Source organism: Chelonia mydas, chromosome 14 (assembly GCF_015237465.2).
Source record: "Chelonia mydas isolate rCheMyd1 chromosome 14, rCheMyd1.pri.v2, whole genome shotgun sequence".
Lineage (NCBI taxonomy): Eukaryota > Metazoa > Chordata > Testudines > Cheloniidae > Chelonia > Chelonia mydas.
The window spans coordinates 24576268-24592529 of NC_051254.2; the positions used below are offsets into that span (position 1 = coordinate 24576268).

The 16262-nt window shown below is 46.2% G+C and overlaps 1 protein-coding gene across 5 annotated transcripts in view; it reads right to left on the reverse strand.

Moving 5' to 3' along the window:
* Positions 1-1359: 1359 nt before the first annotated feature.
* DNAH9 (dynein axonemal heavy chain 9) overlaps positions 1360-16262 on the reverse strand; it is a 379511-nt gene continuing 364608 nt past the window's right edge. For all 5 annotated transcript variants that reach the window (XM_037913877.2, XM_043527698.1, XM_043527699.1 and 2 more), the window contains 2 exons: positions 10330-10719; positions 1360-2553 (listed from right to left, as the gene is read on the reverse strand). In XM_037913877.2, the coding sequence (XP_037769805.1) occupies positions 2326-2553; positions 10330-10719 (618 nt within the window). In that variant the 3' untranslated portion in view covers positions 1360-2325. The remainder of the gene's footprint in view (positions 2554-10329; positions 10720-16262) is intronic.

The following is a 16262-nucleotide window of genomic DNA, read 5'->3' on the forward strand; positions in this document are numbered from 1 at the left end:
GAGGCTGGGGACAGGTATGTGTACCTGGTAGTGTGGTGCCCTTTTGAGGGTTTGAAACACTACTTTGACCCTGTCTCTCCCCCCTATGTAATAACAGAGCTAATTTTGGTTCTATTGGGAGTCTTGTTACATGCTGTAGAGCTGAAATCACTAATACCTAGGTCTAAGCATTAGACCTACTTTGGCCTACTGGTGCCACAGCACAGAAGCTCCTCTACTACTGCCTAAAAATCACTGAGAGCTGTGTTAAGGCGGGGGGCTGAAGACAAGTTGGTGAGCGGACAGCAGGATGGCTAGCATGGAGAGTGGAGCAGATAGCAGGGCAGATGGCGGAGAGGAGCGGCCAGCAGGATGGCTGGCAGAGAGGCGCAGCTGCCGGTGAAGACTGCAGCAGAACCCCATGGAGAGGTGTGGCATTTGGCCATCGACCTGAGCAGTGGAGCCTGTAAGATGCCCCCCATGCCTCCCTTCACTTCCACCCAGGCTGGGAGGTAAACTCTGCAGATGAACTTCTGAACTTGGGGGGTGGAGGGGCTGCACTGACCAAGGACAGAAACTGGGTGGGGTGTGTATGTGTGTGACTATTGGGTTGCTGGACTTAAGACCCTGAGGGGAAAAGGACACTGCCAAATTTACTTGGGGGTGGGTCTTTTCTTTGTGGTTGGTGTTATGAATCCTGTTTGTGGTGTTTCCCCAACAAAAGGCTTTTGCTACACTCAGACCCTGTGCTTGCGAGAGGGAAGTATTGCCTCTTAGAGGTGCCCAGGGTGTTGGTATGTAATTGTCCCAGGTCACTGGGTAGGGGCTCAAGCCGGTTTTGCATTGTGTTTTTGAAACGGAACTCCTAGATACTGAACCCGGCCCTTGTTGCTGCCAACTCTGACCGGCAGAAGGGTTATATGTGTAAGCTTGCCTATAGGGGCCTGATCCAGTAGGTGTGCTCTCAGCTCACGTTCCAGATCAGTTAGGTGGATGAGCGCCTATCTTTCCCCAGTTCCTGACCCGCTCTGGCTGCCTGACATGGGGTTGCAGTGCGCATGTGCAAAGGCAGAATCATTTGCTGCAAAAATTAGATGCTAAGCAAATTTACGTGTCTACAGGGAGTAGTTGGGGCAGAGGGGTTGTGAGTCCCAGTGGGGCCTGATTCTGGGATTTAGGCTCCTAAAGTGGCAGTCAGGTGCCTAAGTCCCTTTTGTGAATCTAGCCCTTGCAGTAGTGATCATGAGATATTTCTAAGCTGCAACTACCTGCATACTTTCCCTGGCCCCTTACGTCATACACATGATTCATACTCCCCGTGCAGTGGGATAATGTTGATATTTGAGATGAAAAGAAACAAACAGGAGTTCTAGAGGCAAATCCAAGAATAAAGATTTTATTAGGAAATGTACACCATTCTGAAATGGTTTGCTTTACTTAAATAATCTGCATCTCCCTCATTCAGCTTCATTAATAGCCTGGCGGCGTTCTCTCTCCTTGCAATGTTCCTAGGGTCTAAAGGGATATCAGTGAGGAATCCTAAATCATTTAAAATCACTTATTCCCCTAAGGAGTACTGGGCTCCCTGGCTTTCTGAATTTTTCTTCACACGTCACTGAAACATTTGGTTGGATTAAAAAAACCAGAGTGTAAAGAATTGGAAAGCTTATTCAATTTAGCCAGATCCAAAGCCCATCAAAGTCAATGGAAAGACTCCCTCTGACTTCGACTGGCTTTGGATCAGAACTTACACAGAGAAAAATATACATTAGGTCAAATTTGAGCCTAACAGCCCTTTAATCCTCTGGATGTGATAGATATGGGGCCACTCCTTCAACTGGTTTAAATCCACATAGCTCCATTGAATGAATGGCAATACCCTGATTTGTAGCAGCTGAGGCTCTGGCCACAGTGTCCAGTCACATATAAAAATACCTAGTTCTTATGCAGCACTTTTCATCAGTAGATTCCAAAGCACTTTACAAAGGTGGTCAGCATTATATCCCCTTTTTACATATGAGGAAACTGAAGCACGGAAGGATAAAATCATTTGCCTACGGTCATCCAGTAATTGAACTGGGACTAGAACCTAGGTCTTCTGAGGCCTACACCAAGATTCTATCCATCAGGCCACACTGCCTTTCCCATAGATGCATCTGCTACTGCATGCTACATCCTCTTAAGAATTCATTTGCCAAGCTCACTAAATGCCCGCACTCGAAGAGTTAAGAACACAGAGGGTTTTTTTACTCTACGTATATTATTTTAGAAATTCCTTGAATGTGAAATGGTTCAACGCTCCCATTGAGACATTCTCTGTTGGTGAAACTCTGTGTCAATCGGGACCTAAATTTGCAGAAGCAGGGCCACACCGGCGAGGACCCACTTGGAAGGGTTTTCTTTAGTTTTCAGGTTAAAAGTCCACACATAGGTTGGCCCTCTCTGACGTGTTTTGTACACGGGACATGGGTACATGCTGCGAGGGTCCTGTTTGTCAGCGGGAATGGCCTTGATGAAAATAACGGGCATGGCTGGAGTCAGATCCTTCAGCCTGGCATCCGTCATCATCCCTGTCTGCAGAGGAAAGAAGAAAAGGTTTTAAATGCTCTGAAGAATGCCAAGACTTACCACCAACTGTGTCCTCAATATGCATGATCATTTATAGCCTCCAGCTCCTTACACAGCCTGCCATGTTTCCTGCCATGTATTACTTCTTGTCTGTGCCCTTTTATAACTTCTGCTGCTTGTGCCCTGGCCCAGTGAGGACTATATTATATCAAAGTAAAATGTCAGATAATTCTAACCTCTGCACATCTGCCATCTCACCCTTCCCCACTCCTGCACCAATCACTTCCCCCAGATTAGATCCCCGCTCCACTTGAACTCCACAACACTGTTCTGTGCAGACACCCCCTCCTACCAGGCCCAGAGGGAAGAGATGATCCAATTTGCATGGCTGTACATTGAGTATCTAGTCATTTGGTCTGACTAGAAAAGACCCCAGGAATGATGCTCAGTGTCAGTTCGAGGGGTGACAGGCATGAATGTTTCAGTGCAAAGTAAGCATGTGACTTCGGTCAGGTGAAAGCATCTTCTGTGGGGTGTTAAACTATGCATGGAGGTGCCAAGATCACGTGTCCAGCCACTTTCATCAGCTGCCTCTCTCTAATGTAGCTTATTCAAAGGGAAAAAATGCAGTTATATCCTGACTCCAGCTGTTCTTACATCACAGGGTCCCCAAACCCCCTGGATCAGGGCTCCCCAGGGAAAAGACTCTAAGATTGGGGGACGAATCCTGAAGTCCCCATGCAGTGGTTTTTCAATCTTGGACCTCGCTGGGCTCTTTGCCAGAGCAAAGACGAAGAGTGGCTTTATGATCAGTCTGTAAGGTTGTAACCAATGGGCTTTTACGGCTATTGCTCTTGAAATGCACTACAAATGAATAACAGTAACACTACAGTTACATCCTGGAGAACATGACCCGATCCTGGGGGCTGTGTCCAGCAATGCCCCTGGCCTGGGAGAGTGAGGAAATCAGTCCTCCCCACCCCCTCACCTACACTCCTCTCCTCTGGCTTGATAAACACCTGATCTCAGACATAGGATTTATGCACCAACATGAGCAAACTCCCCATGACAATGGGATTGACTAGGCTCTGATACACTAAACTAGAAAACACAGTGTGTTAAATTGCAGTGACTTTCATCTTGTGAAACTCACTGTGGTTGCACTGGGTATTTTCAGGGCAAAATCTGGCCCAGTGTTAAAACATGTCCTAATAAACTTGTATTTGACCAATGTGAAATGATGGCGTTTCCCAGAAATGGGGGGCTCCAGCTTATTTATTGGCTCTCAGACAAGGTCCATAGGGACCCACAGCTGGGCAGGGTGCTGCTGGTTGGTTTTTAATATAAGCCCTGACTAATTAGCTGTATACAAAGCACAGCACCCAAAGGGGCAGAGAACATTAACAAGAAGGGAGCATCAAGGGCCCTGTGGGCTCACTGTATCCTTGGCAATTAGAAGGGGCTTCAGGAGGCTCATTCTGAACCCTGCATGGGGATTAGTTGAGTGGCCTCAAGGGCCCTGCCTGCTAGAAGAGCCTGAGTTCTACTACCAGGGATGCTAACGTGAAGAGCGGGGATACGCATGGGCCATTCCGACGGAGAATTGTCTGTAGTGAGTGAGTCTCTGGTGTCCTCTACAGCCCAGCTCTGCATCGGCAGGTTGCCATGACCTAGCGGAGGAGGTCAGTATGTGGGGAGTGCATCAAACTGGCTGGTTTGCTTCCTCCACTCTGGTCTCTCAGGCAACCAATGTCCCTTTTTCCAACTGTAAAATGATTTGTCTATGAGTCCTCTTCTGGGAACAGCTTGTATAACTGCCTAATGTGGGTCAGAGAGAGGGAAATACAAACAAATATGGAGTAGAGACTCGTACCTCACTGTGCTACAGGGACTGCCTCTCTGAAGATTAGCTTCACAGATGATTTTCTTTCAAATGTCCCCAAACCAGAGTTGTGTGTTGAGATTGAACCTATCTAGTGATTTATTCAGTCCTGGCAATAAGCGAAGCGAAGTAATCACTCTTGCACATAACCCCGCAATCTTAATTTAATTTTAACAATACCATTTGTTATAATAGGATAGTAATGATAATACAGGGCTCTTATATAGGACTTTATATTTTCAATGCACTGTACAAACACTCAGTAATCCTTGCAACTGCTCTTGAGGGTGCTACATGGCAAGAGTTGTTATTATGTATTATTTTTACACATATCCCTTTAATTTTTTATGACTGGATTCTGATCAGATAGGTTGTTTATTGATGGCCATAATGAAAATAAATTTTCCATGAAATATTCCATCTGTTTCTAGGTTGACAAGGGTTTCAATCTCTCTGAGATATCTCAAATGCACTTATCCCTGTTCTATCTCTGGACTGATTTTCATTTGCATTTTTATCTCCCTGATGATCAGAAATGAATTCTGCTTTGAAAACAACTGTCCCTAACTGCTAGCAAGGTGCACTTGTTACATAGCTGCCCTGGGTGTCCCCAGAGACCCAGTCTCTCAGATCCCAGTGGAGAACTCTTCTCCAACAGGAGTTTGATCTGATCTGCCTTTTCAAAAGTTAGTTGGAATGGTGGACAAATTATATTGCCACATTACACGGGAATGGGAGCCCAAAGCAAGCTACAAACTGGGGGATATTAGCAGTAGGAATAAATCTATAGATCAGTGCAAGAGTCGCCTTTCCCCTGGCTGTATCTACAGGTTCTACCAGCACAGCACCATTTGCACACCATCAAGTTGGAGTATAATTGCCTTTATATCGTTTTCTTGGTTTCTTTACAGCCCCATCCACACTGTTTCGCTGCCTTTTAATTGGACTTGCCTCTGACCTCAGGTTATACAGGTTGTGTGTGTGAGAGGTGAGATGATATGCTGGGCGCATGGGTTGGTGACACATGGGCAGATGGAGGCCAGGGGAGAACCCCATTTCAAGTTGGGGTAGGTGAAAGTTTTCAGTGCCTGCTGGCTTCAGGTTCTGCAGGAGATGTATAGGGGGGAGAGACTGTCCCTTGGCCAGGAGCAGTCCTACCCATTTTGCCAGCCAGAGTGGAAAATATTTTTGGTGACTCCCACCCCTCACGAGTGGCTGAGCCAAAAAACCAACCCCCAAAACAAACAAACAAAAAAACCCAAAGAAAAAGAACAGAGGGAAAAAAAGTGACTGCTCTCCTCTCCTGCCTGAGAATCAGCTGTGCCCTTGTGCTCATGTGTCTGAGCGACAGGCAGAATCCAGCAGTGGGAGGGATGCTTGATTTGTGCTACCGAAGTGGGCATGTGGGAGATAGAGTCTTGCCCTGGGTTGATTGTGGGGTTCAGAGACAGAATGGGGTTGCCAAGTTAACTCTACATCAGATTAACCACAAATAACAGCCCATGCATCAGCAGGGATTGACAAGTATTCCCTCTGAATCTGTCCTGAGACTTTGGGGTTCTCAGCTGCAGTGAGAGCACCCAGTGTGGGCACTAGCACGGTGGCCATGGAAGTAGAGCAGCATTGTTGGTTGCTGGTATCTGGTGGACCGGGTACATGACATGAGCGGAGACATGAGCCTTCAGTTCATGTGATTCAATGCACAGGCAGCTGCCCATAGGAATGTATCATCCACAATTTACCGGGGAATGGAATTCCAGATCTTTCTTGTATTACGGAAGCCTGGATGGGAATGCTGCTGGCCCTGTTTGACTAGCGTTTGTCTGGCTAGGGCCTAAGTGCAGGCCTCAGATAGGTCAGGCAGAGTTTGGCCAAGCTTCTTTGCATTGGTCTTAGCCTTTGGGATGTGCCCCTTCCTAAACATGCACTCGTCAGGAACTATGGAGGTGCATGGGCCACCTCGCCATCCCCATGACTCTTCTCCAAGCTGACTATTAGAAGCATCTAGGCTAAATGCAGACTCTGGTTGTTCCTCTTCAGGATCACAGGGGTCTAAGCCTTTGTAATTCCCCCACAAGCTGGTTTACTGCCGCGTGCTCTACACGGAACTACTACGGAAGCATCAGCTGGTGCCAAATGCAGCAGTCTCTTTGTGAAGGCAGCATGGGGCCATGAGTGTGGAACACCATGCTCAGTGCACTCTTCAGTGGCTGTGTATTTGCTTCCAGGGGCAATTCAGTGTGTCACGTATGATCTGCAGAGCACCAAGTGGAGTGATGCCCAGTTATCAGAAAGATCACCTCTCCCACTCTGTCCCATCTTGGAATCATTATTACAGTCCCCTGTGCTGGCATTGCTGTTGGCTCCTAGGATTAACCTCTCTATGGCTAGTTGCAGGGCATGCAGTGAGCAGACCAAAACTGTTAGAGCAGCCTTGCACAGCGCGTGTCTAATCAGCTTCATGGCACCATTAACCAGATTCTCTGCAGAAACTCTACTGACTTCAGTGGAGCTACACCAGCAGGAAATTTTGTCCCCTGTAAAATCTGGTGGGTTTGGCTTAGTTTAAAGCTGGTTGTTATTTATAATGATTGATTTATAAATGGAAGTTGCCCAGATGCAAATACAAATAGAAACAGTAAAAAAATCTATAGAGGAGTTTTTTATCTTCTTCCTCTGGACATAAAATTGGAGGTATCGTCTTAAACATGAAATAGCTTTTCTAAAAGCAGAGAAACTCCTCAAAATACTTACTCTAAATACTAGTTGTCATTCTTATCAGAGGATAAATTTGCAATGGATATATAGCCCAGATGGGCTGTGCATCTGTGATACTAATTCTTCATTGATTAATTTATACTGGCCCCCTCTAGAATGCAGGTAAATGAATAGCTCCATCAGATGTGGGATTGATGGTTCAGTGTGAACTACAACATATGAAAATGTTCTTTTTCTTTCTTAAAAAAATGGAAGTGAAATGCTCTGAGATTGTGAATGGTTCTATTAATGTTTATGTTCAGTGCTTTTCAACTACAGAAAACAAAATAACTGGAAACATACATTTGTAAAAGATGAGATCGTCTTGGGAACACATCGCTTGAGCTGAACAGAGTTACCTAGACGTGCCAATTAGCAGCAGTTGGAACCACGGCATGATCCATACATGATTGCAGGGAATATACTAGCAAACTTCCCACCTGTGATCCATCACTGATGCAGCTCCAGCAGTGGTAACAAAGGTGCAGGCTGAGCCCCGACAGGACTCAGGCATTTTGGCCACCATGTTATCTAACCCTGCTCTGACGATAACTGCAAAACTACCAGCAACCATTTCACTAAATTTTCAATAAGGTAGGATTAGAACATTCTTCCCAGTTGAGCTGTTCTACAACCAAGGATCCATTATTCTGCTTTATCCTTCCTGGTTGATATCACTAGTTGAAAAAGTCAGTTCCTGTGGGCACTTGAAATCCAGTGGTGCTTACAATAGCGTCAGGATCTCATGCCCTACAAAGGGGTCAGGGTCTTTCTGTGCACCCACCCTGTTGGCAGTGGTTAGAACCCTGCACACAGCTGCTGAGAATATTCCACAGATTAATTGTGGCAGGTGTATCTTGTTAATTTCACCAGACAAGGAGGGAGGTGAGTGTGAATCTCTGGTCAGAAAGAATGGGGGGCAGAGAAAGCGAGGATGCAGGAAACCCTAGGGAACAGCCAGATTCAGGAAGTGCGCTGAGGTTGGTGTATGTTCAGTTACTGAGATTTCAGTTACCAGTAAGGCCAAACCCAGCAAGGAGGTAAGTCTGAGCTTATGCAGCGTGTGAAGTCTTTATCTGGAGCAGGACATGAACTCCACCTGCTCACAGTTCGTCTGTACTGCTGTTACTGTCAGAGTTCCTAGCCTTCCAAACTCACTGTGCATTGCTACACACCCTGAGATGGAACGGGATCTGGAGCCTTATCTTTCCCTGTCCTCTTACAGTGATCACATTTTGAGCCTTTTCTAATTTCCCATCCTCTGTGATAAACTATTTTAAAGAGAGAAAGCTTAGAAGCTTAAAACTCTTCGGAATGCATTTGATTTGAACTGCAAGGTCAGGACAAGATTCAGCATTTGAGACTTCAGCCTTTCTACATGGAATCCTAGTACCAAGCCCCACCAGGGGGGATGGTCTTCAAGGTTGAGTCTATGCACCTTGACAAGAGCTGCTACTGAAAGAAAAACTTCCCCATGCCAGGGGGTGGAGGGGAGAACTCAGCATAGCTAAGTGAGTGACCCACTTTGATCAGAGCTCACTCACAGAGCACTGGCTGCAGAAGCGGAACACAAGCTGCCTAGAGTAAGAGCTGCATGAATCACTGTCACTTAGTTCCTGCGTGCAGCACAAATTGTGAGTTATGCTACCACCGGCATGGCAACCTCCAGGAGCAGTCTTGGTGGGGATTCGTCATTCTAATGTCTTTCACTCTGCAGACTGAAATCCCAGCAGCTGACAACTGTCAATGGGAATGTCAGTGACAATTGTTCTCCTTCAGGATGCTGGCCCCAACGCAGTACACTGTAGGAGCAATCTGACTGGCTGTGTAGTCACCAAACAATGTCTGAGCACTCCTGTGGTAGAGAGTGTGGATACAGCCCCCTAGACCTGCCTTCTACTGACTGATACCCCACCATGGTCAGGCCAGCCGCTCCTCTGCACTGGGACCGCTTTCAGATCCATCTGCACAAAGGCTCAATCCCTTGAAGCACTTTGGTGAAGGGTATGCCTGAAGACTGATGTATCTTTGGAGCCGAACCCAGTCCCTTCTCTTGTGGGATCCACCATGGCAGCATTGGCAGCATTCAGACCAGACCTGTCACCTGGACTGAGGAGTCCATGGACACTTAGGTCCATGCTAAGTTGGTACCATCAGTGGGTCCTTGGGATCCTGGGTTCTGGCCACATGTGGAATTGCATTTGGATCTGTGGGACTCTCAGATCTGAGAAAGCTGGTTCCATCCCATTCTCTTTCTGCTACTCCCAGGGCTCCGAAATTGGGCACTAGAGCTTCTCTCCAGCCACTGCTTTCTGTCGAGTTGACAGGCTTATCTGGGGCAGTGTCAACTCTAGGGTATTGCACCCCTCGTGCATTTTGGCTGCTTGGTCCTCCAACTCCTGCCTCTGTGACATTACTGAAAGTGCAGCTTCAATGGGAGGGGTGATAAGAGCCCTGGCTCTCCCTCCCCAGCTCCACTCACATCTTAACTCCCTTATCTTCATCCTCCTAGCTCTGTGCTTTTACAAGCTGAGGTGCTGAAATGTTCTCTGGGAAGGGGAGTGCATGTGTATCTCATGGCAGATCTTGACCCCTCATGTGGAAAACTGGTACAAATTGCTCCAAAAGTCCTGGAGCCCCTGGAGAGAGGAGACTGTAGCAAGCATATCAGCACCAGTACAGTAACAGTTTGCCTTGTAACACGTGTAGGTCACGTGTGCAGCGATACCATGGCCATGTAGAGAGCCTGCAATATCCACATGTGCAGGGATCTCATGGTCACGAGGAGACTGTGGTCTCTATGGGCATGTCTACACAGCAGCTGAGAGGTGTAATTCCCAGCTAGCTCGAGCAGAGCTAGTACGTATATATCTACCTGAGCTGGGCATCACCCCGCACCACTTCTCAGCTGCTGTGTAGATGTTCCCTAGTTATGCAACAATAGCACCAGTGCCAGGAGCTATTTTTAGTGCACTAGCTTGAGCAGAGTTAACATGTGCGCCTAGAAGCCCCGCCGACCTGCTGTGTAGATACACCCTTAGGTGAGACAGAATGTGGGCTTCAGCTGTAACCATAAACACCCCAAACAAATAGTGTATACGCTGCAGTGACTCGTCTCCTCATCAAGCAATTGCTAAGATTACCTGCATATCCCAGCGTGCACCCTCCATGAATAAACCATGTACGTAGGCGCCCTCACGGGGAGGGCTGCTCAAATCTTCGCGGTTCCTCTTTGTCACATCGCACTGTAGAGTCATTTTATCCAAAGGCCACTCGTTCTTTCGGGCCATGGACTGCATGATGGCTGTCAGGAAAGACTGAGGATTGAAGAATCCCGCTAGCCACACAACAGAGGGCAAGACAAAGTCTCCTGTCCACGTCTCAAGCTCCTTGATGCGGCTGAGCAGGTCAGCAAACCAGCCAGCCAGGCCAGCCATTGAAGGATAAGCCCTCCTAGTCCAGGACTCGGGCACAGTGTCCAGGAAGATGGCGTTCTGTAGGTTCTCCATATCGCTTGTCATTGTCAGCTCTCCCTGGTGGAGAAGAAGAAGGAAGAGGATAATAAGCGGATGCACACTATTGAAATGCAGCCACTTCTTGAGTGAAATATGGCAGCTGTTTAACACTGAACACCAGCCACCTTTATCAGGCTCTGCTTTTGAAGTCGCACCAGTGGTAAAAGAAAGGCCTAAGTATTGTCTACACCAGTGGTTCTCAAACTGTGAGTCGGGTCCCCAAAGTGGGTCATGACCCCATTTTAATGGGGTCGCCAAGGCTGGCTTAGACCTGCAGGGGCTAGAAGCCAAAGCAGGTCTGATCCTGCAAACCGTCCTGTAGGTTTATAGTTCCTACATGCCTCAGACTTCAGCTGCATAAGTATGGCACATCCTGTGAGTAAAGGTTTGCAGGAATGGGACCTGCAAAGGTGACTGGCCTTGAAGTTAAAGGCAACAGGCCAAGTTAAATGAAGATATTAGAGGAGTCGGGCCATTTTCAATTAGTCCTAAATCAACAGGAACAATCTTTTTGCCTTTCAAATATGTGGGCTTTCTTAGTTCCACAGGCACTAAGTGGCATCAAATGGCCCTGAAATGACAAGCTTACCTGGTCTGTATAAGTACCTGACATTAATTCATCTAGTTAGTCCTGTCCTGTCTGTGTATGTTCTCCTGGACTAGTTACCCGGTAAGAAATCTTAGAAGTGCCTGCTAATTTCAAATATTAGGCCCAAGCACAAATGACAAATCTCTCTTCCTTTGGTATTTGTCATGTAATTACAGAGGAGTAATAGGGCTATGTGTGCTCTGTGAAATAAAGGGCAATTGTGTATTTCCCTTTATATATTTCAGCTGTTTTCACTTGCCAGTAGCTTGTTTTATTGCAATGTGCTGAACAACAATTTAAAAAAAACAGAAAAGCAGGGCCAAGATCAGGGGGACTGGTAATGGGGCTCACCAAAGTGCACCTTTAAGGTCAAAAATTTGGATCTGATCCAGATAAGTGGTGGCTAAAAGGCTTTACTATCTAATGGCTGTTTGGTGGAGAAGGTGTGCCTCTCACCAATGACACTGGGGGCAGCCATCTCAGCAGAGACCAAGGATTGAATGGACCACTTCCCTCACCTCTTCAGGTAGATCTTTCAACTCTAGGTTAAAGCCATTAGCAAAACAGTGTAGGCAATGAAGTCTGGGAGAGAAAGTAGTCTAATGGTTACAGCAGGACATTAGGAATCAGGAGACCTCAGATAAAATTTTTCCAAAACATGTGAGTCACTTAAGAGTCTAAGGGCTAGATTCAAAAAAGGATGTAGGCACCTAAGTCCAACTACAACGGTTAGGTACAGCACCACTGAAGTCAGCAGGAGTTCTGCAATTGATTTTAGTGGGACCAGGATTAGGTCCCAGCTGTATGGCAGGAAGGGAGAAAATCAGTAAGGAGTTCACCTGCCTCCATAGTCAGTCATTACTCTGGGTGTAACACTATGCAGGAGCATCAGTCACATGGAAGCTATTCTGAACTAAGGCTTTTTAAACATGAAGCACCAGTCATTGTGGATGGTTACCATCCTAACTGGATGGCTTCTATTCCTGGACCAGACAATGACTTTGTAGTTAGATGCACACAATGAACTATTCAAAGATTAAAATTAGTCTTGAAATATCCAACTCGCCCTCTGTTAGCAGATACTCAGTGAGCAGCAAAGAGGCATACTTTCTCCCCACGATATTTACTCTACTACAAATCCATGGTCTCTGCTAAGTAAGCTTCCTTTCTCCTCTGAGTCCTGTCAGTACAGATCCCCAGCTGTGGGAGGTCAACAAGCATTAACAACTCGCCCAGGAGGGGTTTGGGGAGTAACAATTACACAAAGGTTTCACTCCTAAACTGGGTATGAGTCTGAAAGGAACTCCAGATAGTAGCCTTATATATCCTAATAGAGACATTCAAATCCTCAGACATGCAGCAGAGGCGGCTTTGAACCAGGGAGAATGAGAAGATGAAATGCAAGAGGCATGAGTTGATGATGGACATGCCTGCCCAAAACCAGACAAATTCCTGGGATGGGGTAGAGACTAAGTTCCCGCTATTGGCTGATGTTGCCCAAGATTATGGTACTGTCCCTGGTGCTACACTGCTTTTCTCCTGATTTGCGTGAGAGGTTCTGCCAGGTGAATTGTTGACTCAGCTCTAATTTCCATGCAGCTTGTTTTCTGAATTTCCAAAGATCTTGAATTGTGAGATGGCCTGAGTGAGCTCCCCATGCTGCCTGGAGCATCTGTCACAATCACACCTGAGGGTAGAGGAGAGCTGAAGGATACGTCTCTGTAGATGTCTCAGGCACTGTCCACTGCTATCAAGTGTCCTGGATCTTTTAGGGCATGTCACAAGAGACTGAATGGGTGGGGTTTAGTGCAGGAGGTCAGACGGGATGATCTGGTGGTTCCTTCTGACCGTAAACTCTATCATCACTGTTGTGCTGAGGCTGATATACTGACCTTATCAAGCGCCAGTACATCTCATTCTGAGTCTGGCACACAGCATTTACACAGAAGCAGGAAAAAACAAAACTTAGAAAGTCTCATGAAAAATCACACGGTTGATTTATTGACTGAGAGTTCTCACAGAGTCCACTGATCTCTGCACCTCCAGAAACCTCTCTTCTGGTGAGTGAAGTCCACAGTTTGAGTCAGAGAAATGGCAGTCTCCTCGCTAGACGATATACCGACTGGAAGAGGGGACAGACACGATTCGGGATGAAGAGTGTGGTCAACATTTCCAAAGGTGAGTGTCTAGTGTTAGGCACCTAAGCCCATATTTAGGCATCTAAATAAGTGATCTGATTTGCCAAGTTGCTGGGGACCTGCGGTTCCCATTTCCCATGCTGGGCAGTCAAACGAAGGATCAGATATAACACGAAGGATCAGACTGTCTGGGTCTCTGTTAACGTATCATGCCTCTTTGTGTCTCTTGAGACCATTCCTCACAGTCAGGATTATGACTCAGCTGCAGACAGTGATGTCATGTTTAGACTGCTGGGCCAAGCACTGCACTGGGCAGTCTGAGCAGAGTGTATAGTCATTTCAACATACTGGTCGGAGGCTTATCGGCCATGGGGTCTCTCTATACATCTCTGAATCTCACTCAAAGGGTTACATTACATCCCTGCTGTAGTTTGTGGCAGCGTTTCTGGAGGATGTGCATGTTCTGTTACTGCCTAAACTCTGTTCAAAGCCTTTGTGGTTTAGTTCAGGGCCATTCTTCTCATTGTTTTCCCCGGCCAATACGTAGTGGCTTGCGTTTCTCCATATTAAATCTAATTGCTACACATTGTCCCAGTTACAATAATACCTTGTTTGCTACTCAGAGATTGAAACATTAAATCACTTCTGTTTACCTGTCTCAAGAAACGGAATTTCCAGTTCAACTGCCAAACACTGGTAAATAAAGTAAATCTGTTTAAAATAATTGGCAGCATAAATATCAGGCTATTTTAAAGTGGATTGTGTATATTGCAGAACTACAAAGCACACACAACATTTTTATCTCTTTAGTCAACAGAACAAACACCAATTTTTCAGCAGCAGACAGATGTCACTTAAATGCTTGAATTTCAGTTTTTAGCACCTTCTATTTGCAGGAAATGCATACGAAAAACGTGCTTTGTATTCACCACTTGGCTATTTTAAAAATAAGAGACAAATAGATTAAAACAGATGAGTTTTTCCATGCCATACTGATCCCATACTTTCACTTTCATGTGATTTTCTAAATGGTTGGACAGCTGAATTATCTGCAGCATATTAATCAGTCCACAAAATTACGATAATAAAATAATATTTCTGAGAACTTTCCTCCACAGATTTCAAAGATCTGCACAAAAGTGGTTAAGCATCATTATCCCCATTTCACAGATGGCAAAACCAAGGGGGGGGGCCTAAATAGACCAACATACCAGAGTCCAGCTGGAAGAAGTTACATCAGCTGTGTGTTTCAGAGTGTACTGATAGTAAGCCTCTTTTAACCCAGGAAGCAGAGTGTTACTATGTAAGCAGGAAAAGATGCCAAAGAATTAAATGGCAATTTTTTTTTCTGATGTTAAATTTCTAGTACAGCAGGCTGGAAACGAGTTTAAGAAATACTTTGTCTGATTGGTCACTTTCTCTTCTTTGAGAAGGAGTATATCTGCTGACCTTTTATTTGCAGGTCGAGTTCTCACTGCTGATTTGACTGGAGAAGTTACAACTTTGCATTGAGCGAGTCTGGTAAGAAAGGGGCCTGTCCTCCACCTTCCCATCCAAATGAGTTGCTATAAACTCCAAGAGTTCGTCAGCTATCATAGGTTCTGCGGAAGGGACTTTGCTGTAGGGAACAGAGTATAGTTATCGGGCTGTACATATGTTTCTCAGGAGACTTCCCTTCTGATGTGTCCTATCCATAAGAGCCAAGGGTAAGAACGGCATCTCCATCGCCATATTGCCTTCACAAAGTGACTGATGGGTTGGTTCTATTAGCCCCTCTTTGGAGAAGAGGAACAGACAGGCTTTCTCTGTCCTTTGAGTGATGGCACGTCTGCCGATCCTCTACTTGTAGGAAGCTGTCAGTAGTGAAAGGAGTAAAGGCAGGGCTGATGAGGATATGGAATTTAGGAGCTATCCAGACTATGCAGACAAACAGGCTAATAGTGCTACCTGGGAATTGAAGATCCCTCTGCCAAAGGCTCCAACAGCAGACCTGGAAATTGAGATTATAATGGTTACCAAAAGTATGAGTGCTGGACCAGGCAGCTGCCTCACTGCTCACCTGCTGGTCCTTTCCACCCATGATGCTGTGGTTATTTGGGACAAGTAACCTCCAGTTCCTTCAAGCACGGAATTCCTTTGGCTGTGCATGCCTCGCTGACACAGCTATAGATCCAAGTACAGCTGCTATTCTGGTGTGTTTCCTGGCCCACACACCTCACATGATAGTTGCTAAACAGGACATTTGGGAGTCCCTCCTGATGTCTAATGGGCCATAGTAATGTCTTGACCAGGCTCGGGGGAGTGTCCATAGCTGCCTCTATGCTGACTGTTTTGCTTCGGAAATATCTGAGTTGTGACATGGAGGCAAAGCATGGGGATTATTACTGCAACGCACTGGAGATTGCAAGCAGGCTGAGGAGTGGCTTAGTGACCCCGCTCCATGGCATAGATTCTTTGCTTCTGCAGTTAGCTGTCTTGACAACCTGTCCAATGAAACAGCAGCATCACTTCCCTGTGGAACCTGGCTCCTGCCTCCCCTCCTCTCTGAGGTAGGGTGTTGCTCCAATCCATTCTTCCTTTGCTCTCAAATTCTCTGTCAGTAGCTCTGTAAAGCTTTGCAGCTAGGGGGAAGTGAGAGGTGCCTGGGGTCTGTATAGACAGCAGTGGAATCCATCAGTTCTTTGGCTTCTTGTTCCCAATAGATGACCCTACAATACCAGCTGTCCTGACAGCCTCTTATGGGATGGCAGCAGCCATACAACAAAGGAATGTTAACTCTGTACATTTGCATGTTTCACAACACACCAGACAATGCATTGTTTCGGTGACCTGTA